This window comes from Pezoporus wallicus, unplaced genomic scaffold (assembly GCF_028554395.1).
Source record: "Pezoporus wallicus isolate ANWC-B61680 ecotype Strahan unplaced genomic scaffold, APGP_CSIRO_Pwel_v1 contig_6464, whole genome shotgun sequence".
Taxonomy (NCBI): domain Eukaryota; kingdom Metazoa; phylum Chordata; class Aves; order Psittaciformes; family Psittacidae; genus Pezoporus; species Pezoporus wallicus.
The window spans coordinates 5,882,404-5,905,517 of NW_026642130.1; the positions used below are offsets into that span (position 1 = coordinate 5,882,404).

At 42.8% G+C, this 23,114-nt stretch overlaps 1 protein-coding gene across 8 annotated transcripts in view; it reads right to left on the bottom strand.

Moving 5' to 3' along the window:
* EVA1A (eva-1 homolog A, regulator of programmed cell death) overlaps nt 1–23,114 on the bottom strand; it is a 202,963-nt gene that overhangs the window by 4,888 nt on the left and 174,961 nt on the right. For 4 of the 8 annotated variants that reach the window (XM_057427659.1, XM_057427661.1, XM_057427663.1 and 1 more), the window contains 2 exons: nt 7,878–8,042; nt 3,718–3,888 (listed from right to left, as the gene is read on the bottom strand). In XM_057427659.1, coding sequence (XP_057283642.1) covers nt 3,718–3,888; nt 7,878–8,042 — 336 coding nt within the window. Of the gene's footprint in view, nt 1–3,717; nt 3,892–7,877; nt 8,043–23,114 lie in introns of all 8 variants that reach the window. The other 4 variants (XM_057427657.1, XM_057427665.1, XM_057427660.1 and 1 more) reach the window with 3 other exon arrangements.

The window sequence follows — 23,114 nt, forward strand, 5'->3', positions numbered from 1 at the left end:
GGCTGCCGAAATCCCCTGGTAGAACAGAGGAAGCTCTCCAGGAGCCCTTTATTAATAAGGCTCAGGCCAAGCAGTCTAAAAGTTGGAATGATCTCCCCCGGGTTGCTTTTTTGGAAGCCCCTTGTTAATAACTTGGCACCAAGCTTTGCTTGTGGAAGAAGAAGAAAACAGGGATTTTGTCAAGGTTTCATTCCAACTACTTCAGCCTGAATACAACAAAAAAACTTGAGTAAGTCCTTTGTCCAAAAGGAGGCACTGGAAGTGCTCTGATAGAGTTTGAATGTTTAATATTTATATAACCATGAGGGACAGTTCTGGTTTTGCTGGTAGACTGTGACTGCTAAGACAGTTCCAGCTGTCACTGAAACTGGTGAAGTCGTTCCAAACACTCAGACAGGTTTTGGAACAGCTCCATAACAAATAACAGGTCTGAGGTTTGTAGGCAGAGACTGTATCTAATGAAAAACCTAATTCTATAAAGTAAATCAGCTTTCAAATTAGGGGCATCTCTGAGTCTTTTGCAAGACTGAACTAAACATGACATTTGTTTGATCAACTGATAAATTTACTCCTTGACATTGTTCACTCTCCCTATTTCTGAAGAAACACTGTTTTCAAGGTTCTGGAAGCTGGGATAAGACTAACACCTAACTGGCTTTGACTCTTAACCATGATGATATCTTCAAACAGATTTGACAGTGAAAAACAGACTCCTGCAAAGAGGCTTTGCTCCCTTCTATGCTGTGATTTTTCAGTCCTTAGTTGTCAATAGGAACGTTCCCATTATATGGGAACATCAGTCAAAAAGATGGTGAACATTAGCAATCTTTCGCTAACATTTGCACTTCTCCTTTCTGTGCACTGCAAGACTGTACACGTCCAAGTGACCAACCCTGAAGGTTCTTCATCTGCATCTGCCCACCCAAACCTACCATTCTGTGCAGAAAACGTGAACACTACTGAGAACAAAGGGGATCCCACTCTCCCCAGGCTAATAGACACTCCACTGCCAGGAGGCAGGAAAAGTAGTAGAGTGGGTCATCCTTTCAAGCACACACTTGACCTATGAAATAGCAAATCCCCTTAGCTTCTTTTTCCTGGAGTCTGAGGTTATGCACCACCCCCTGCCCCAATAGAAAAAAAACATCTTTATATGCTGCTCCTGCCTGTTTACAGTTTTCTCTTGTAAAGTCCTGCTTTGAGCCAACTCATCAGCAGAGGGAAGCCCTTGAACTTCTTGCACTAATATTTCTCTTTGGCACCAAGGCTGTAGTCAGGAGCAGTGGGAAGATGTGTGAACCAGAACCAGCCTTCACTGGCCACCCAGTTTCTGGCCTCTCCTGAACCACTATAATGGAGATTGATGAACAGCTGCTGTGGCTTAAGCCACCTTCATGATCCAAACTCAAGTGAGAACAAAAATTTGTAATAGCTCTGCTGCTCAAAAGCTGCAACATAAAGAGGAATGGATTTGCTGTGCTGTAGTTTTATGCAAATGATATTTGTGTCCTGTGACACAGCTTGTCTTTGAACTCATAATCTAAAACCTCCCCATATCCACATATATCAAAATAAATCATGCCAAATCCACCCTTTCCACTAAAAGCAGAGGGCTAAATTACATGCAGCACATGAAGATGATTTAGGGCATCTGCTGCCTCAATCCGTGGGGCAGCCATCAATTATTTTTGTAATAAGTAACAAACTGAACATATAGATTGAGACGAAACCCTATCCAACAGCCACGGTTAAGTACACTGGAAAACATGAGCAACAAGCTCCTGAACTCTTTACTGGAAATCAAAGTTGTGAGGTCAGAGTTTTACATATTTGACGTCCAGAGGATGTGAACATATCACAATGAGACCACATCATGAAAGGGCAAGCAAACCCCACAGCACCAAGACAGTTAAAGCCATTCTTCTTTATTATTTGTGCTACAGTAAAATCTTGAGGCTCCTGCCAAGACTGACACCTTGTGAAGGGGATGAATCAAAGCCTTGTGCCCTACAAAATGAATGCAGGGTCTAAAAGTTCTGCTGTGGCCAATGGAAGCAAACTCCCACTGTCCCTGACCATAAATCCTACAACCTTCTGCTGCCCATTACTGTTCAGATGGGGAAAACAAGATTAACAGCATTTTATTTTATAGTAAGGTTGTGAATGCAGGTATTTTCATGTCAAAAAATGGCAACTGTAGGTAAGAGGAAGGAAGAAGTGTGATAAACAGAAGATTCCTTTAAAGTTTGCTTTTTCTAATCTTTTCTTAGAGAAGTCCATGCAAGAAAAACAAAAATCCTACTCAGCTAACTCTTGTGAAGAGCACTATTAATTCCACTTTAACTGCCTGCTTTTTAAAGGTGTCACAAAAAGATGGATTCTGATGCCACCATTAGACATGTAGAAGGGCAGAACTCTGGATTCACCATTCATGGTCCTTTTAGAAGGACCCTCCACTAAATGTGTAGAAACACTCTTACTAATCTACTCAGTGATTCCAAAATGCAAAATCCAAGTTAGTTATTTCAAATCCAAATATTTGCCTGTAAATCCAAATTCAGTGGTATCTCAGCAAGAACAAGAGCATAGCACCAAGAATGCACTAGTATTTAATGAATTACCAAGACCGAATGGTACACAGACATGAAAAGCTAGCTCATAAATATTTGAGTTTTAGGTATACAGACCCCTATACTCCAGAATAGCATAAATGCATTACAGTGGTACACAGAATTATTAACTGCATGTAGTAATAGAGCAACATATTAATACTACTAGCAAGTAACATTCATTAGTAAGTACTGCAAGGTAAGAAGGATACAAACCTTTCATTAAACAAATGGAGAACACCCATAAGAAAAAATTACCACAAACTGTATTTTCTGCCTTGGGAGGCTAGTTACACAGAAACCAGGACCTTCCTTCTGGGAAAAGCAGCAGAGATTGGCCTAAAATATGCTGAGTTAGTGCATCCAATGATATTCAGCCAGTGCTCCTCATTTTTTTGGGTTAGGTCCTCCAACTCCAGAGGAAATCTCTACCGTTGTCAAAATACCTCATGCAGTTGTGGGATGGGACATATCTGCACTATTATCACCTGCTTCTACTGTACTTTTTGGCATCAATGGTATTGACCCCAAGCACTCAGCAGGGCATGAATCTTATTTCAGCTTTTTAAGTAAATCTTTTTAGAAGACTGCTCCTCTGTTACTTTAAAGATACATGTGGGTGAAAGATAAACTGTGATCCAAAGAAATCTTACTCCAAACTAGATTTGCATATACAATTAAGTAGACTCTCAAGTTACTTCATCTTCACACTTCCACTGAAGATAAGCCAAATTCTCTTAAGCAGGGTACTCTGAGTGCTACTTATTTTCCAAATTACAGGACAACAAGCTTGCCTCCCTAATGAGCCAGGCTTTGATCTCCAGGAAAATGAAGCATTAAGAATAACACCACATGTAATATTACATTGTATTTAACTCCAGATGAGAGCAAATCCAGTGGAAAGCAGAGCACAATAAACCCTGTTATATACTGTCTGCTAGAGCTGCCCTGGTCAGGTCTTTCAAGGGGAATTTGCTGAGAGACAAATGAAAAATATAAACAGTTCAAAGAGACAGATTTAGCCCTAGGTGACTGTGAAATGCAGGCTCAATTGAGGGTCTACAAGGAGCTTGAGAGAGCCCAGAGAGATGGCAGCCGCAAGACCTACCTGTGATAAAGGCATACGCTGCTAGGATGTTGCTGAGCAGTGCCATCTCTGTGCTGACACCCACAGGCTCCATGCTGCTGTTGAGTGCTGGCAGTTGTGTCTCATCCACAGGAAGCAGGAAGGGGCTGTTGTCTAGAGAGTAGAAGGTGGCCGATCTCCCTTTCTTCTTCTCTGCTTGAAACAGAAAGGGAATGAGGAACAAGGCACCAGTCCTATCCTGCCCTATTCCCACCAGGTCAGCATCTGCATTCATAAATCTGGAGCCACTCAACAGCATGCCTCCCAAATTTGCCCCTTTTTGGGGGTGACTAAACCTTCTCAGGTAGCTTCAGCTGAGCACATACCCGGTCTGCATCCAGGCAGCATCTTCTCTTCCCTGTCTCCTGCTCTTTCATGTCACCACTTAGACACACCCACCTACACTACAGCAAATATATAATCAGGTTTCTCTTCTCTTATGTAAATCAAAGGAGCCTTTATCACCAGTGGGTTCAGCTAGGCTTGTAATCAGGACTAGAAAACACAGGCAGAGCCTGCTACCCTCTGCCAGTGTCACACTGTAGTGACCCATCCACACCTGGCAAACAGACGTGCTTTCTCTCCAGCCTTTGCAGGGAAGGGCAGACCTGAGTTTATGACTTCCTTCAGAAGCCTGCTCGTATTGTGTTTCACCCAGACACCATTTCCTCTTTTGAGAGGTGAGTGAACATGGGTTAATGATTTGATTTTATTTGTTGAAGACTGGAGCTAAGGAGGCAGCTAATTCCAGGAGGCTCAAAGAGACCCTTTCAGATCTTATCAACTCACTGTTGAGTGCTCCCTGAACCTTGGTCTGCAGGCAGACACCCCCACTAGTCACAAAACACTAATTGTTTTAAACACATGAAAAAGTCAGTCCACAGGATCCAGCTCCATCACCCATGTGATAGTTTAACTGTAGCTATTACAGTTTTAGAGGTTCCCTTCCCTGGGTGTCTGGTTCTGGCCAAAAGCAAGCATCGCACTGTAAAATCATAGACTGGCACCTGGTTTCCACTTATCTGCAGGGATTACATACAGGGAACTGTCAGATCCATTTCTGATGATGCCATCAGCGCCATGCAAGCGAAGGCACTCTGACAGCAGCCACAACACAAGATGGTCTGTGTTCACTAGCTCCCTCACCCATCTCCTGTCCCTGCAGACCCAGCAGCGTAAGACATCATGTTCAACTTCCTACTGTGCACGCTAGGAAGCGGTTCAGTCCAGGAAAGCAGCAACAGAAACTGAGGAGTGTCGAACAGGTAATACTGGATGGAAAGGGACTGAGTGCATGCCAACTTCTAATCTGCCTTGGAGGAGAAGCAGCGGGGATGGATGTCCAGGTGTCACTGAAAGGGATCACCCTCAAGGGATTATGGGCACGGTTGTATCTTTGCCACTGAGTAGCTGCATTGCCTTGGGAAAGACACACGTTACAAGCTACCGAGGTGTTAATGACTGCCCCTGAAGCAAAGTTTTTAAACATGGGTCTCTAGGTGGCAGATCCAAAAGGGAAAAATATCCCAAGAACCTCTTGCCTTAGGAGAACAGAGATCAGTTATATGAATGGAGGCACTGGAGCACAGAGGATCAAGGGCACATTCAGCAGGAAACCAATAGCAAAGTTTTGGATAATCTTTTAATTCAGATGTAGGCACCAACATGCCCTCTAATCTTTCCTTTAGTCTCCCTATCTGGTAAATCTATGTCTGTACAAATGGTTGGATTTTTCTCTACAACTCTTCCTGCAAAGAAATCCATAGAAACAGAGTAAATTTTTAATTTCTAAAATATGAACCTAAAACCTGGATACTTCACAGCATCTCAAGTAGCACTATGCACCTAAACTGAATCCTGCTATTAGCTGACAGATCCTAGAGAGTCATTCAGCTCTCCCTACATCAGACACTTAAATCTTGATGTATTTGCTCATACGCAGACCTCTAAGATACACCAGGGTCAGGAGGACATCCCTGCAGAGATGGCAGGTATGAGAAGGGATATAGGGGAAACTCTCACTCTTCTAGAGCAGCATCTAGAAACCAGGTGAACACCCCAGGTCATCTCAAATGCTACATTTATATGGGGGCAACCGAATACTGCCTGAGTTGTCCACATACTAAGATCTGGCTCTGAACTGGTTAATCTAAAATCCCTTTACAATTAATGAAAATGAAGGGCACCACCAGGACATAATCTCATATGTATTTCATAACCATATATCTCATCGTACAGAGGACTTCTGGGTTAGGTGGCTCCAGGCTCCTGCTAGGCCTTTGAGAGTTTTGTACAGTTCTACATTGAAGTCCAGAGCTGCTAGGATATGAACATGGGGCCCTTGTGCCATGCTCTCTCACATGCCCACGTCTGCACTGCTGGCAACCCACCTGCCCCTCACTGTCAATACATTCTTGGTATTTGGACTAAGGTTTGAACTAAATTTGCAGTGTGGGCTTCCATGTGCGTATGCTAGATCAGCCAGGAGAGGCACAGACAGACACCACTTCTGCTAGGTATGGGGCATACCTTGTAAACCATGCCGTGCAATAATGGTGCATTTAGGAAACAGAATAAGGCACAACTCCTCTCATGAGAAATGTAAAAGAATCTTCCTTTTTTTTTTACTTCTGCCTTACCCAAAGAACAGATGTAATCAAACAAGTTTTTAAATGAATAGTTGTCTGCATATACTATACTCCAGCAAAGAGCACCGCAAAACCACATAACTGGTTTTGTCATCTGCAGGATTGTACAAGCACAGACAGGGAAGACAGAAAATGACTGGAGTTATGCAGGATGGAAAAAACAAACAAACATAATTTCACAAAGGCCATGTCTTGCTACGCTGTGCGGTTCCCTGGTCTGCCATTCATTCCGGGATTATATTAAAAGACATCCCCTTTCCTCCTTGCTACCTTTGAAGACCTTGTCTCTGCCCAATCAGCTCACCTACTACTGGTTTTCCCTTCACCACTCTTTCTCAGCCAGTGATCACCTAGTCACTCAAACTGTTTCCCAGTGACTATACACCAAGCTGATCAAAACTATTTCAACCAGCAGTAAATCTGCCCAGCACCACAGTATAAGCATAGGAGAGGTTATTCATGATACCAAGCTGACTTTAGTAAGTAGTTTTAATAAAGGAAAGAAAATGGGGAGGGAGATTACAGAAATGTCCAAATATTTCCTTTTGCTACTTTTGAAACATTCTTTCAGCTTTTAATTTCAAAATGACAACTTTGTTTGAAAAGTGGTGCATATTTTACAAATTAATGAATAAACCATGTGAAAACTAAACAAAAAGTGTCATTTGTAGAAGTGAAATGTTTAGGTGAGTGATAATGAGTTCAGAGTATTTTTTTTTTCTTGCTTGAAAGAATTCCCCAGGATCACAAAATTCATCTGGGGCTAACTCAAAATTCTTTCTTTGACAGTTTTTCAGTAAGGCCTCCGAACTGACAAATCTGTTATTGCCAACTCTTAATTCTCTGTGGATTGACTATCCAAGCTGTGGATTAATTTAGCCAGGAGTGCAGACAGGGAGGAGAGGTAGCACTGCCCAGACCCACCCTAGAGCTGAATCTCTGGGAGCACAGGCTGGGAATTTCAGAAATAATGTTGTATACTATCCATGGTGTGTTGGGAAGCACAAAGCAAAACTACTCATTAACTGAATACGTGCTCACTTGTACTTTTCCTTTCTTCATACACCACCTCTTCCTCCTACTCACCCATCCCTATAGATAGCTAAGATTTGACTTCATACATATTTTGATTTTGCATTTTATTAAAATAGCATCATATTTCAAAGGTGAAAACTTCTCTATCCCCTATGAGGCAGATCTACTGTGTCTGCCTTTTTTGGTTTTTTTCTTTGCCACTGTATAAGACAGGTCTGCAAAGTATTTCTGTGATGAACTTTGACGTGCATGGCCATGACTGCTATTTCAAGAAATCCAACATGAGCTTCACAACAGTTCGCTTTAGTCCATCACTGGTCATGCCTTGAAGCTTCTCTTTCTGCCTGTGACATGGATGGGGTTTGGGAACAATATGGAAACCCAGATAAGGGGAGACAGAAGGGAAGAATGAGCACAACACAGTTAAGTTTGGGCCAACATTGCAATAGTCATAGCTACCTGGGAGGGCTCGCCCTATGTTGGAAGGAGAGACATCAGAAAAGAACACACCGTCCCTTATAACATTGGGATCAAACACTCTTGGCTGCAGTGGAAAATGTGGCTTCTGAAATCCTTGGTAATTGGTTGGTCTTGGCTGGGTTTCATGCAGAAGCTTCTTGGGAACTGAAAGAGAGGAGTGAGCAGAGCACAGTTGTTAGAGTGAATTATTTCAGCTGGTCAGAATAAGGATCACCACATTATGCTATGGGCTCAGCTGATGCTTAATTATACCACGTGCAGACCAAACAGACACTCATTTACTACTACTATGAATGCTCTCCAAATGCCAGCACAGAGACATTCAGTGAGAGAATGCTGGAAACTATAGAGTGATTAAGATACACTTTATTTACAATTAAGCTTTGAGACTAGACTAAGGATCAGATTTGGACATCCAGGCTTTGGCCTCAGCCCTAAGCTTCAGAGCTCAGCCTCTGTTCTACCACGACAGCAGGTTGCGCAGGATTCCCCGTAACAGTGGGGACTATCTGGTATGCCTGAATCGCTGCCTCTCTCTGGCCATCAAGGTGCTGGCGTAAGATGACACATCAGAAGTTTCTGTAAGCTCCAGATTCACAAAACTGGCCTCCGGAGGATGGTGTTCATGTGAAATCATAAAGTTTAAATCATCCACCACAGAAGTAAGAAACCCTTCCCACCCTGTGGGATCCAAAATACACTGTTCCCCATTGTGCTTTAGGCTTCAAGTAAGCTGATAAAAGTCCATCCTGAGAAGGGTGAAGACTCAGTCAGTCCCTACTGCTCTCCAAGTTTTGTCAGCCACAGAATTGGCAATACACAGGTGAGATAGGTTAATACGTGACAGTTTGACCATCTATGGGCTCTTCTTTGGACTAAAGCATGCCTTAAGAAGAAGAGTATTTTCTCCTCCTTGACGTTGCAAGGCCAGCTCTTCAGCTGTACAGCCAGGTAAAGAAATCAAAGTCACTGTAGCCACCACACTGTACACCCACTGAAGGTAAATACACACAGTAAATTCACTAAATTGCCCTGTAGGGACAAAGCAGCATGTCATTTGCAGAGCTAAACCAGTTCTCTGCCTTAGCCACAGCCAATACCTGAGGCTATTTCGCAAAGTGCTTTTCCGTACAAAGAGAAGAAAGACATATACAGGCCATTCTGCTCAGAAATTAGAGCAGCAGAATGATGAAAGACAAAAAGAAAGAAATGATGATTTCCAGAGGAGAAAGATATATTTCCCTGTCAGTGACTGTACAGTAATATATACATAAAAGCACCATTTTGTCCCTGCAGACAACCAAGACTTTAGTGTATTAAAGACACAGACTACTGAGAACTATGCACAAGTTTCCTAGACCCAGAGAAACCCCAAGAAAAGATTTCTGGGATGGTCAGGTCTCCTTTCTCCAAGTCTAACGGCAACTGCCTCTCTGATCCCAAGCAGGATACCACCTCCTAGTGCCTTGGTTTCCCCACTGCTCCCTTGCCAATCGTAGTATCTCTCATCTTCACTCTTCATAGGGGCATGAAGAAGTATAATTAAAAATGCAAAGCACTTTGAGATCCTTGGCACAGGCATGAAGGAAAGACTTGGAAAGAGTGCAGCCCTGGAACAGAAAGGAAATTCCTGCCTGCCCCCCTGCACCTCATCAGCTGCCAAGCTGGAGTATGAGATTTAATCACGCCCATTAAATTTGCCTGCATAACTACAAATATTACTGGTGGGTGAAGTGATCCAACCACCTTGTTTACATTGTGTTCTACTTACTGTCTTTGCTGAGGCAAAGAAAATTGTAACTGTGTTTATTGACTGACCTCCTATATTAGGCTGCCAAGAGATCAGCACTGAAGTTCTTGCATTAGTAGAGTCATGCTAGGTCAGGAAACAGACATAAAGCCCCACAGCTTCTGAATATCAAAGAGCTGGCACAGCAGTTTCTAGTGAAACCTGAATTGGCAACTGTCCTCTGATAGGAAGGCAGCAAAAGAAACACATGCCCTGTTAGGAACTAGACAGAAGCAAAGGAGATACCTGTGCCAGAGAAATATCAGAAAGTCTGGGGAGGAAACGGGTAGAACAGAGATTACCCTGATAACCACACGGTCACAGAGAATTGCAGTGCTAGGTGCCTAATTTGTGGCACCCAAAGGGACCAGAAGTCATGGGGCTCAGCACCCTCCAAAAGTAACAATCCTTTTTGCTGTATCTCAGGCTGATGACCTGAAAGGCATTTAAAACACACAAGTCGGTTTTCCCTTACACACTTTTCACCCAGCTGCATCCTGGTAACATGCTGATATGCATCCAGTGAAGAAAAGGAAGCAAAAGAGACACAGAGACAATCTTTTTAGCAAATTGTGATTAGTCTTTCATGTTTCAGACTGACTCTTCTTCATAAACATCTCCTTTCACCTCCCAACATGCATGTGTATCTCTGAGGCAAAACACAGGCTGGAGAGAACTACACCTTTCTTCGACACCACCACCACATTTCATTGAGGCTATTTTTTGTCACAGCACCTTAACGGGGTAGGGTTGTGATTTTATCCCTTTGGGATGGCTGAGGAAGATGACTACCAAGCAGGCATTTGGTGCCTAAAAACACTGGTGGCTACCAAGAGAGCATGTGCTTAATGACGATGATTAGCACACACTTTGGTACTTTCAGAAATCCTGAAGTGACTGTCTTCACTTCAGCAACTAAATCCCTTTAAAACTCTGGAAGCATCTTAGTGCAACACAGGATGTCCACAGCACATGAATGTAGAACTTTTCCATTTCAAGGGACCATTTTTCTCTGCGGACTGCATAAACATCTTGAGCACATTTTGCCAGGAAAGGCCTTTCTTGGCAAAGAGTAAACAGAGTAAGAGCATGCTGCAAGTCTGTTCTTTTTCTAGTTTATATGACGCTAAACCAATACACGGCTTAGATGGCTTGATTTAGAAAGAATGTGAAATGGAAAGGCTTTCTCAAGTGCAAGACATCTCACAATTTCCAGCTAGCTTCTGTGTGGCAGCCAGCTCCACAAGAAAGATTAAACATCTGGTTCCTTTGAAACACCCTCCTTAAATTCTCCAGAGGGGAGCGCATCTGACACAAAGCATGGCATGAATTGAAGCAAGGTGTCAAGAGAAGTTATTTATGATTAAAACCACCAGAAAAAAACAGTACCTGGGATTTTAATCTTATCTCAGTATTAAGCACAGAAATCCTGACAGGGAAAGGTTGGCACTTGGCCTGCTCCATTCAATCAGGCTGGGAAGTTAAAGAACTCAGTCAGTAGAACAAGTGATATATGTAGACATGAGGGGAAGAAAAAGGGCCTTCAATCAAAGTGTTAACACGCCTGATAGTCAGGGGCCCTGCACCTTAAAATGCACATGAGGAACGAGCTGGGATCATCTGGAAGAGAGGAGATGAGATGTTCCAGTAACCTCTGGGGACCTGTGGTCTCTCAGGAGGTAGAAGTCAGCACTGAGACGTGGGTATTTATCCAGATGATAAAATTCTCCAGTAAATTGGGCTGGGCAGCTGAGCAGCGCATACAGAGGAGTAACTTTCTTAAAGCAAGCCATGGTCTGCCATCCAGCCTTGGGTTCAACTCGGGCAACATCACCATGTGAGCCAGGACTTGATCTGGAGAGAAAAGTGACCATTGCTGTGTCACTCTGCAAAGACACCTGCAGAAGGTGGTTCTAGGTTATAAACCTGAAAGGGAGCTTTTGGATCAGCAGGTTCATTCCTCTGCCATTACAGGCTTTCAAGTCTTGATATAATCTCTCCACTCCTGTTTTACAAGCGGTCCCAGTTACCAGCACCCACTGCTCATCTGTCTGAATCCACATCATGCTAGCAACAATTTATACCAGTTCCCAAGACCCACAATACCCATCTGCAATGAATTAATGGTATCCATCTCACAACAAAACCTCACACCACTGCCTACCAGCTTCCCCCCCTGCAGGAGCAGGGTCAGTGGAAAACCAAAGCTGAAGTGTGCTCTCACTGGCAGAGCAGACCCATCAGATTCAGCTACAAGCAACTGGCAGGAGAGCGTGAAAAGGCACATGCTGATGCTGCTGACAGTGTCCTTATTTGTACTTGGTGGAGACTCCTTCTGCTGGGGTTTTCACACAAGCACTCTCTTGTGTGACCAGAAATCTGAGGGCTGAGGAAAAGAAAAGGTTACTGTGCCTACAAGAAGCAAAATTCTGAATTACAGTGCCAAGAGCTGGAAAAGACTAGCCAATACCTCACCTCTTCTTCAAGACAACTTGCTGTGTTTTCTACTGTTTCGATCTACCTAGTTTTAAACACTCCAGTCCTGGGGGTTCAGCCAATTGCCATAAAGGATTGTTCTGCAGAGGAATATTGTCTGTCTGAGAAATTCTTTTCCAATATGCTGCTGTTTCAATTTAAGCATATATATCACTGCCCTAATCAAAACATTTGACTGCTATAGCCCCTAAATTGTACGGACAGGGATTTGGCTCAGAGGCAGAGTTTTGAAAGTTTTTAAATACCCGAATGATTTGTCCAATCTCACAGAGGGAGTCTATGCCAAAGAAAGGAAACACACTCAGGATCTCTATATCTCAGCCTTGCACTCAAACCATCCCTTCTCTGCTAATTTGATCATTTGGTGTTTCCTGATGTTTGCTCAGTCCTAAACATGCTTAAAGACTTCCACTCCCAGGAAGCAATTATCCTCTGACCTCCATCTTCACTGTATATACAGATCAGTCAACTGGAGGGGAGATCAATGAAAGCTCAGTCTTAAAAACATACAGACAGGGGGGTTGTAATTCTCCAGTCCTCTGCTATATATTTGCTTGTGCATTTTCAGCCCATAAAGTTTATTCTGAAAGTTCCGTATGATTAAAGCAGCTCTGCAGGACCTTCAGCAAATCCTCCTGTGAGAGCTTGAAGCAGAGTACTATTTGAGCAAAACACGACTCCCTCACCAACGAGGCCTTTTATCTGGGCAGGTTGAGGCCATGAACTGTTGATGCTTAATGTATTTTTAAAATAATAATAAAAAAGCCCTCCTGTGAGTAAACACCCAATATAAACTGCTGCAGGCTTTAGGGGTAGCAGCTCTGAAGGATTTGTGTTTGAGATTTGAAAATGCACAGCATCCAACCAGAAATGGGATCATTCATGCTTCTGAACTATTACAAGAAAGCAATTCCTTAACACATATGTAAGGTATGTGGCTCTCAGATTGCAAAACTGGTGTGCTGTAAAACCTAAATTCACCAAGCAGTCAGTCAACAATACATATTAAAATGATGGATTTTGGCTGTGTCAGATGACAAAATATCATAATACAATCACAGAGCAATAAGGAAAAATCCCACATGTAAGAAGACTCTGCACCTGGTGACAACAGTAGCACCACTGTATAGCTAGAAACACGGGGGTGGAAGATGCTAATTTGATTAACAAAAGTAAACTGAAGCACAGCCTACACCCTTGGCTTCTTTCCAAGGGTCTCACACATGGCCAAGGAGCAAGCTGAAACCTCTTCCAGCTGCTTGTGCCCCATCTAGCTCTGTGCTGGATGTGCCCCTTTCAAGTGAATTAAACCCCATTTGCATCACACAGAGAGATTTTACCTCTTCTTGTGATCACATGCAAACATCCAAAGCCTGCCTTCAGTTGCTCCCCTGCAGTCAGGCATTCCCCCTTCATGTGACAGGGAAGCTTTTTGGTCAGATATAGGTATAATCACTTAATAGGAGACCATCAGATCCTACATCCTGAAACAGAATAAGGGAGTTACTCAGCCTGCTGCAGGCATGTTTTCTGTGCACAGTGGTTCCAAACCACCGGTAAAAAGGAAGTGACTCATGCCAGTTACAGTAAGTCTACTTCCAAGCATCATGCAGAAATCAAGCAAGACTGTCTGGGAAAATAGCCCTGTCATAACCAAAGCACCTCCTCAAGCCCACAGCCTGCACCAGGGCCTTCCTCCCCTACCCCTCCCTTCAGATGCTGTCCAAAGCAGAAATCCATCTCTGCTGCTAGCAGTTTTTGGGCTGGTGGGAAGCAGCACAAGCTGGGATGCCTGACACAACTCATACACTCTGCCAAGACTACTCCTGAGGCAGCCTAGATGTTTTGCCTTTTACTGCATCTTCTGACAGCAGCCAACTACGCAAAGGTTGTGCAATGAGAATATAAACATAACACAGACAAGCTTTTATCTTGTTTGCCATCCATGGAAAAGGAGATGTTCATCCTTTTCTCATGCAGCTGCAATTAGAGAAGTGACTTAAGAAGCAGAAGCAATTCCAGTCCAGAAACAAAGCAAATGCAACACAAATTATCTTGGTCTCGCCATTCCTCCTGGTGAAATCTCCTGCATGTACATGGCCCTGTGATGTGAGAGGCTTTAGTAGATGAAGGAAACATAGGAAATGGTTCAGCTCCAAATGAGGCTCCCCTGGGCAGTGGGACACAAGCACTGCCCCCTTCCAGCCTTCCCCCCCCCCCCCCTGCCCCTTGCACAGGGCTGCAGAACACCTTGCCCTGGTTTCTTCTATTTCTGCGTGTCCAGAAATGCAGTAACTTTATTAAAAGATCCAGTTCACCTAATCTGGGAACTCAATCCAGTACTCTGCAGGTACCTAATGAAGGAGTCCTCCTTAAATAAGCTATGCTCTTAAGCTCCCTGTATTGTCCAGAGTGAAAGGTGGGTGCCTTTGAAAGCCTCCAGGGGAGATTTTGTCTACTTGAATTTAGGAGCCTAGTAAGAGATAGTTAATGAATCATCATGTTGCCTTTGGATTTATTCTCCTGAGTGTATCTGAGTTAAAATCTTATGAACTGCTTCACATCTTTTACTCAGATATTTTAATTCTATCTTGAACTTTTTAGATCAGGATTTGAAGCTACAAACACCTTAATTTCTATCCAATGATGCATGTGCTTGTTCTATCCACAGGCAGTTTTCCTTCTGCTTTCATAGCCATGAAAGTCAGTTGTTCTTCTTTCATCATTTTAAATGTAATAGAACAGAACACGAAGCATCTATTGCCAGCAACTCATAAATCTCCTGCTTGATGTGGCTTTTGGTCTCCAAAGGGTACAGTGGAAAGCATCACATGCACCAGTCTGCTCCCTACATGTCCTATTTGGAAAGAAAAATGGATCAAAAGGAAGAAAGCCTTGTAAGAGATACCTGCAGATACGAAGAGTTACTTTCATCTGGTAGATTTCTGCCTGCTCCCAAGGTCAACAGAATTCTGAATTTTCATAAAATAATGCATGTTTAGGAGGATGAGACTCAAGCTGAGGCTTGTCCAAATTCAAGCATGCTCAGCTACGCCTCCCGTGGGACCTTCTGCCAGCCATAGTTGTAAGACCTCTCTGGCAGTTGGACTGCATTTTATCTCCACCAGGCCCTGAGACCATGACAGTAACTTTGCACACCTGAGCAGCAGTGGTGTATTTTTGAGATGGATCTCAATTCAAATCAAACCATTAATGTCACCTCCAGGTGCTACTGAAGCATGGGTAACTACCATCAGCAAGGTCACTGCAGGAACAGAAACCTGACTTAGCACTCAAGTGTGGAGTGAGTTCCACTCTGCTGACTTAAGCAACTTTTCCTTTATTTGCATGCTGAGCATGGACAGAATCTGACCTTTCAGTTATGTAGCCTCAATCTCAGAAGTGGCAGCAGGCAGGGAAGAAAACACTCTTATAATTACAAGGGTGCTAATAATTATGAGGATGCAGCCGGGAGAAACTTCCAGTCTCCCAGGCTAGGAAGGAGTCCCAGCAGGGGAGCCTATGAGTCAGTTTTGGGTTTCCTTTTTTGCAGCACACGAGGATGTCTGAACTGGGGGCCTGGGCCCTTTTATCAGTTGAGAGGAAGACACACTACAGAGGATGGCACAAAAAGGAGAATATGTTTAATAAGGAAGTCAGACCCCTTCTTCCCGTCTTTCCTATTCCGCTATTTGAACTGCATCGATCATATACTTGCACTGTTATTTTGCAAACCAGCCTACTGATGTCTGGCTTTCTTAGGCATTATGTTGGTGTGTTCAGAGAAGAATTTTAGCACATACTTTGATTTTATGCAATACCCTAAGAATCTCCATTCTACTTCGGATCAAAGCAAAGAAACACTAAATTTCAGATTTTGATACAATTCCTATTTTTTTTTCTCATCATGTTCAGTCATTTTAATCAACGACTTAACACTGCAACATTCTACTGTTTTAAATTACTTTTACACTACAGAAGTGTTGCTCTTTACTGATTTAGGCTACCGAACTTGGCAGAAAGTCTCTTGTGCACCTTATCTATTTTTCAGGAAAATATGTGACACGATACGTGGCTCCCAGGAGGATGCTGACAGAGCAGTAATCATTGTGTGTTCAAGTGTGGCTGATCCAGAGCCAGAGCATTGCTCATGCAAAGAACTGCTCGCCAGCAAGGGAGGAGAGTCTCTGTGCTCAGGATGCCAACACATACCCAAGTAGTTGCAGCTCTGCAAGTTAACTATGAATCAGCTTAGTCACAGCAACTGCTTCTGTGAAACTTGGGGCAAAAGATACTCTTTAAGTTTCAGTGAAAGGTATACAAGCACTGTCAGTGAGAGAGGCCCTTGGAAGTCTTCACTATTACATACCCAAAGGTAGCGGCTGGGTGAGCACTATCTGTCACTTAAATGATAGCCAGGGCAAAGATATCCAAGATAAGGTAAGGAGAAAGGGATGGAGTAAAGGGCCAGTCCCTGGCACGCTCTGGAGCTGATGGGAAGCCATGCCAGCATCCAGGAGAGGGATGGCAAAGAAGTGTGAGCCTAGGCAGGAAAGGAAGGTACAAGGGAAAGTAAGATCAACTACAAATACACTGCACTTCCCTGAATAAAGAGTAGGAAGCCCATGCTTCAGCATCTGAGCTAACAACTAGTATGGTATGACTCAGCCATTATATTCCAAGACTTAGGAATATGACTTCTTTGAGACTACTGACCAAGACAGACATTTAGGGGATTTCCTGTGCTCATCTCTGAAGCAATGTCACCCATCCTGTAGTCCACAGACCACTGGTGACCTCTAAGGCACCAGAAAAGTGATCCAGAAAACAACTAATTCAAAGAAAAATCCAAACCAGTATATCCCTGGATATTCCACCATGGTTTGATCTCAGTGTCTGCTGGCAGGCACAGCCAGGAAACACTTCCCATCTGCTCTCCTTGTCTAATTAAAAACCTTTGTAATCACAGCAGTAAAACTACACTTTGTAAAAGAAATATTTTGTTTTTACCTAAGTGCTACTTCTCCAACAATGGGTGCTAGTTCTTTATCGGGTCATCAGCTCTTCCTTTTTGTATTCAAACAGCAGAGAACTAGACAAGGGGCTAGAACTCTTTTCCAAAATTACAGCGATGCCGTGATTATTCAAGCTGAGGAATGTCATCAGAAAGCAGCCAGTAACCTCGGTCATTAAAGACAGTGCCTTTATCTGGTCACATGGTTGATTTAGTGTGGCAATTCTCTGGATTCCATGAGATGCCCAAACTGGAAACTCTGCATGGGGAAAGGTTATCAACAGCACTGAAATAAAGACTAGGAGTGAACAAAACCATATAAAGTAGCTATAGTGCTAAATGCTCATCAGTTATATATGGATGAATGCAGATGAATATTTACTGAACAAAAATACAGCTTAGTTTGAGATACAGAACTTGACGCTGGGATCACTGCCTCCTGTCGTTCAGGACTTGGCTTACACAAGAAGCCAGGCTACACTAACAAACTTGAAATCCAAGGAACTATGAACAAAGTGGCAAAACTGTTTTCAATATAAATCCTTATTTTCATGTGTTCATAACCTGTGAGACATCTCCCTTTGGGGCTGAGACTTCCTGAGCACACTGGAAAGTCTGGGGGAAAACTCTATAGATGTTTTTGAATTATAAGACTATTAAACCTCCCCCGTTTTTTTTAAAGTACATTTAACTGGCAGAACCTCTCTAATGCACAGCATCAGCCTTAAATTATCTGGCTTGCGGACTGTGAAAAGTTCTTTGCATGGTTTATGTATTAATTTTTTTTTTTTTTCTGGTAGAAAAACACGTAACATGCATCATCTTGCTTCCATGCATATCCTGAGGGAGCAGTAGGGACTCAGAGCTCAAGTGGTACTACAATTGCTACTGCAAGTAACTGCCAGTTTTGTGGAACAGCAAATTATAGTCACTCTCCTGACGCCACATAAAAGCAGATATACACTGCGGAAAACAATGCCAGGGTTTTGTTTTAGCCCAGCAAGGATGTTACTGAGCACCTACCCTATACTCTTATGCAATTTGCCCTGCAGCTACTTCCACCAGCACAGTCTGGGAGCACGGGAAAAAAATGTGGGAACACGCAGTGCTGGATGCTTGTGGCAGTTTTCCAGGACTGATTATTTTTGATTATTTAAGAGAACACGAGGTTTTTTAAAGCTAAATATTTGTTTCTATTATGCTTCATGAAACGTTTAGCAAGTACAATGTTTCATGCACACTAGTCTGCCTTTTCCACTCTTCACACATGCAATTAAGATTCATTTATATGAATATCCCTATCTCAAATAATATCTGGATTCATGCCACCTAATTGAAGGCACTTTACTGGAAGGCAGCTAATTCATCTCTCAATTGATTCTAGAGATAGGCTGACTAATCTCTTAGTTTAACCACTTCAGTTAAATACCTGCATTACTGCAAGTAAGGGTTTGCAAAGCTGAGCAGCAAGTATTCAAATTATAGCTATATACTGGTGTAGGACATTGCTTGGCAAAGGACTAATCTAATTTATTCCAAAGTTATCTGAACTAAACCATCCCACATCAAATCCTACCCACCAAATTAGTGCAGAAATCATTCCAGGACTACCTGGGCCTCCCTTGAGACCTCTCTAGCAGACTAGCAGGTCTCTGGCACATCCCAGCTAACCATACTACTTGATTGACCAGGTTGCCACCCCAGCCAAGCCTTAGGGTGGTCATTCTGGGAAGGTCATCAATGCTCCCCTACTAGTGGCCTTTGGCAAGCACAGTCCAGTTCCTGCCTGTTTGGGTAGAAAAGCCCATCAGCTGCCACCTCTTGTACACCACCTTTCAAAATGACCGAATCAATCAGTTCAAAAGTGTAAATGGAGACACATTGTAACCTGCCATGTGTGTAAAAGTGTTATTATTTCATATTCCCTATGAAACGCAGGTTGCTAACTCACAGCCAAGGAGCTTACTTCATAGGACTGCTATTTTTAGGCTTCCTTTCTGGAACTCTTAGAAAAAAAATAAGACGTAACACATACCTTTGCTGCTAGTAACTTGAATTCCATGCAGATCCTTTATCTGGCATGTACTCAATATAAGTTGCCACTTCATTCAAGTGGAATATAATGTTCTGTATTGCAGTATTTGTTCCTGCTACTGGATATCTTGAGCCCACCAACCCTGATATCTTATCATCAGATGAAAGGAATAATCCAAACAAAGACGCTGTAAACATCTTTTGAACAAGGAAACCTTTAACAAACAGATTTCCAGGAGATGGTATAGACAGGGATGCTTTACAAGACCCTATAAACAGCAAAGAAACTCATAAAAACAGTCTTTCAAAATCTTTCTGTCCCATGCTAGGAAGACCCCTGTTCATACCAATGGAGAGACTGCTCATCTCTGGAAACACATGCTGCAGAATTTGCTTGTTTCACAAATAAGAGTGGCTGGTCCTCAAAAGGAAAATTAATCATTATCAATGCAACTGCACAGAATAAAATCTACCTCACAGCTTGCCAGGGTTGTAGTGACAAGATGTTACTAATTGCAGTTCCAATAACCATCCACGTTATTTAAAATCTGAAGTAACCTACCTTAATTACCTTAGCTCTAATAACTGCATGGGATCATAACAGTTAGAGGAGAAAAATAGCTGTTAACTTGTTGACTGCCAGATGCAGACTGCTGATAGGAGATATATCAGATATTAAAGCATTAAAACTGACCTCAGCCTGGCAGGAGAGGGCTGTGATTCATGCCCATGACTCCTAGGCACAGTGGGAGTACAAACAAGTAACTGAACAAAGATCAAAGCATTAGCTGTTTCAGTGGAATAAGGCAGGAGATTAATTTACTCTCAGGTAAACCTTCCTAACTTTCTCCCAGTTCAGCAGGAACATAAGCAAATCCAGTGTAGAAATCTGTTACATCACCACCTTGCTTACACCTCTACCATCCCATTACAACTATTATTGCAAGGAAGGTGAGAACTATTCTGCTTAGTCGGAGCTTTCCATCTTCAAGTTGCTTCAGTGTTTTCTCTATGAAAAATAAAGAACCTATCTGAGAAATCAGTATTAAAAACAATAAAACCTCACACGAAAGCTATTTTCTTCACCCTTGAGCAAATAATTCACCTCCAATTGTGTCCCAGTTAATGGAAAGTCCAAGACAAATAGAGTTCAAAGTAAGGCACATTGTGAAAGAGGCACACTAATTAAAAATGCAGTACGTAGAAAAAAATGTCACTTTTTTTCTTCTACAGCACTTGGTGCAAAGAACTGCCTGCCCAATTTCCCAAGAGCAGTACAAGCTTTGGAGGCATCTAAGATTTGCAGGCAAGTTTCACAGACCTGGAAATCAAAACCAATCATCAGTCTAATCTCCATATAGCTGGCGCATAAAAGGAGTAAAATGGCTGCAACATTACTCAAACTCAGGCATCTAATGAAATGTATGAGCAGTAATTCTGATATATCATCCATAAAAACTTCCCAGACTCTTTCAAGGGGAACCACAGCAGTTTGCAAAGCAGGGTCTTGCACCAGTCCTCACACAGCTTGTGCCACCCTGTCAATCTACTGTCACAGGACTGGAAGGACAGAGGTGGGATGAAAGGTCAGACTGGCTCTCCTGACCTTGGAGGCGGTGACCCAGCCTGCCTGCTTCCCTCTAGGCCAAGCAGGCAAGGAAGTGGTTGGTGCTGCTTGCTGTGCGCAAAGACAATTGTCTGTTCTCAGATTCTGTACTTCTGCTGATCATCTCCAGAGGCAGAAAGGATTCTTATTCCTCAGCGAGGGCCTGATGTCATATGAGGATATTTTGTTTTGTTTACCTTCTTCTGAGGGGATGGAGACTCAATATCCACAGCTATCTGCAGTCAACAAGCACCTGAATGCAGAGGAAGAGGGAGGAAAGAAATCCATACGTAGGAGGAATGACCCTAGCCTCATCAACAGACCCTGGGTTTCATGCAGAGCGTGCCTAAAGTGATGAGGAAACCTGGGAAGGGAAATGTGTGTGGTCTTTCCAGTATTCTGTTTAGACCTGTGAAGATTTTGTGATAGATAAAGATCACCTGATCTTTGAAACCATTACAAAGACACAAGGAGCATTAGTATCCACTCTGACATGTCCTGGAAGAAGTAAACTGTGGTTGCTGTCATGCAAAGAAATTAAACACACCATTCACCTAGTAAAGTCTAACAACATTCGTGCCATTAAACTCTCTTAGCATTCAAAACAGGGTGGCTCCATCCAAAATGCCTGCTGGGAATAGTGTGTGGCTCATGCTAACTTTTAGGCCATATCAGGACCATGCAACACCAAATATTGTTTCTGCAGCTTAGCAGGACGGTCCACTGAGTTCTCATGTGAGTAGCTCCTGGGCTTTGGCACTATTTTGCTCCTCAGTACAGACACACTCAGTTAAGTTCAGGGATCAAATGCAGAAGACGAAGCAGCTGTCCTAGCTTGGGAGGTCAGCACTGCTTCTCAGGGAGCAAAGCATCTGTGACATGAAATCACAGTTCTGTAGCAACACAACAGACATAGGGGCTGATGACCTGGAGATGTAGCAGGCCAGCAAAAAAGCTGTCCACAGCAAAGGAGGCTGGGATAGCCCAGTGGGACAGTTTGCAGACACAAAGCCACGACACATCTGCAGCTCAGGGATATCAGCTATGTGTTATACGAATGGACAGCCCTTTAGAAACACTGAATGCTGAAATGCTCCACAGGGAAAGAAGACAGCTGAAAAAATTCACCTGGCTTCTCCTGAATTGTCCCTGCACACGTGTCCCAGCCATGCCTGTAACAAAAATACTGATTTATACAGAGGTACCTGCCTCTGAGGGACCTTCTGTACTGCACAATCTGCCCTCATGAATCCCTTTGACTTTTTGCAACCACGCAGAGAGCAGCACTCAGACTTCACTGAGAATGAAGAGACTGAACTCAGCCAGCCTAAATGGAACCCTCTTATCAAACTACTTTATTTAGCACAGCACAGAGCTGCTACTGCCCAGAAACAGGAAGGATCCATATTACCATATCTTTTCCTAATGCTTCTCCTTTCTCTTTAAACACAAAGACCAAAAAGATTGTGAGAGTCCAGCAGACTCATGTGATTGAAAAAGGATATTATACTGGGCACCTCATCCATCAAAGAGACCAACAAGTTTTAAGAAAGAGATGGTGGGATAAAATAGTCACCTGGGCCAAATTCAAGCCATAAATGTTGTTTCTTTTTATGTCAAAGGGAAGTCTTTGACTTTTAATCTTTCCATATTTCAATTAAATGATCCAAATGACAGAGAGCTAAAATAGATGATAGATGCACAGCTAACACCCCCACATGTCCTTTGGTCCTAAGATTTCTTTCTTAAATGCCATTACAACCACTCTGAAAACTACAGTGGAGCTTATTCTACTATTACAGTGATCAAATGTTTGCATCAATCATTTGATTTAATGAGCTATCCAAAGACTGTTTCCCATCAGTGCTTTTTTTGCAGCCATGGCTGTGCTTGAACCAACTGCAGAGATAAAAGATAACTTCCTATGTGGAAACTCTCATCCCCCATCCATTCCCATCTAGGCAAAGCTTTAGAGCCAAACTTGTACACAATTAATCATTTCTGCAAAAATGTGATGGTAAAGTCTGATATGAAAATTTCTTTTTCTTCTCAATTTGACTGAATAAAAACAAAATTCCATCTTCTGACAGAGCTCCCTCAGACCAATAATTCCAGCTCTTCCTCCTTAATTTTCTTGTTCTTCTATTGGTATTTATCGGGTTTTTTCCAGCAAGGAAGACCCTGATTGCACTATTAGACAAAAAAACAACAGAAGAAAAAGTCCTAGAGAAATAAGTCCTCATGGGTGTTGAGCATGTGGAGCCAGAGATACAGCTC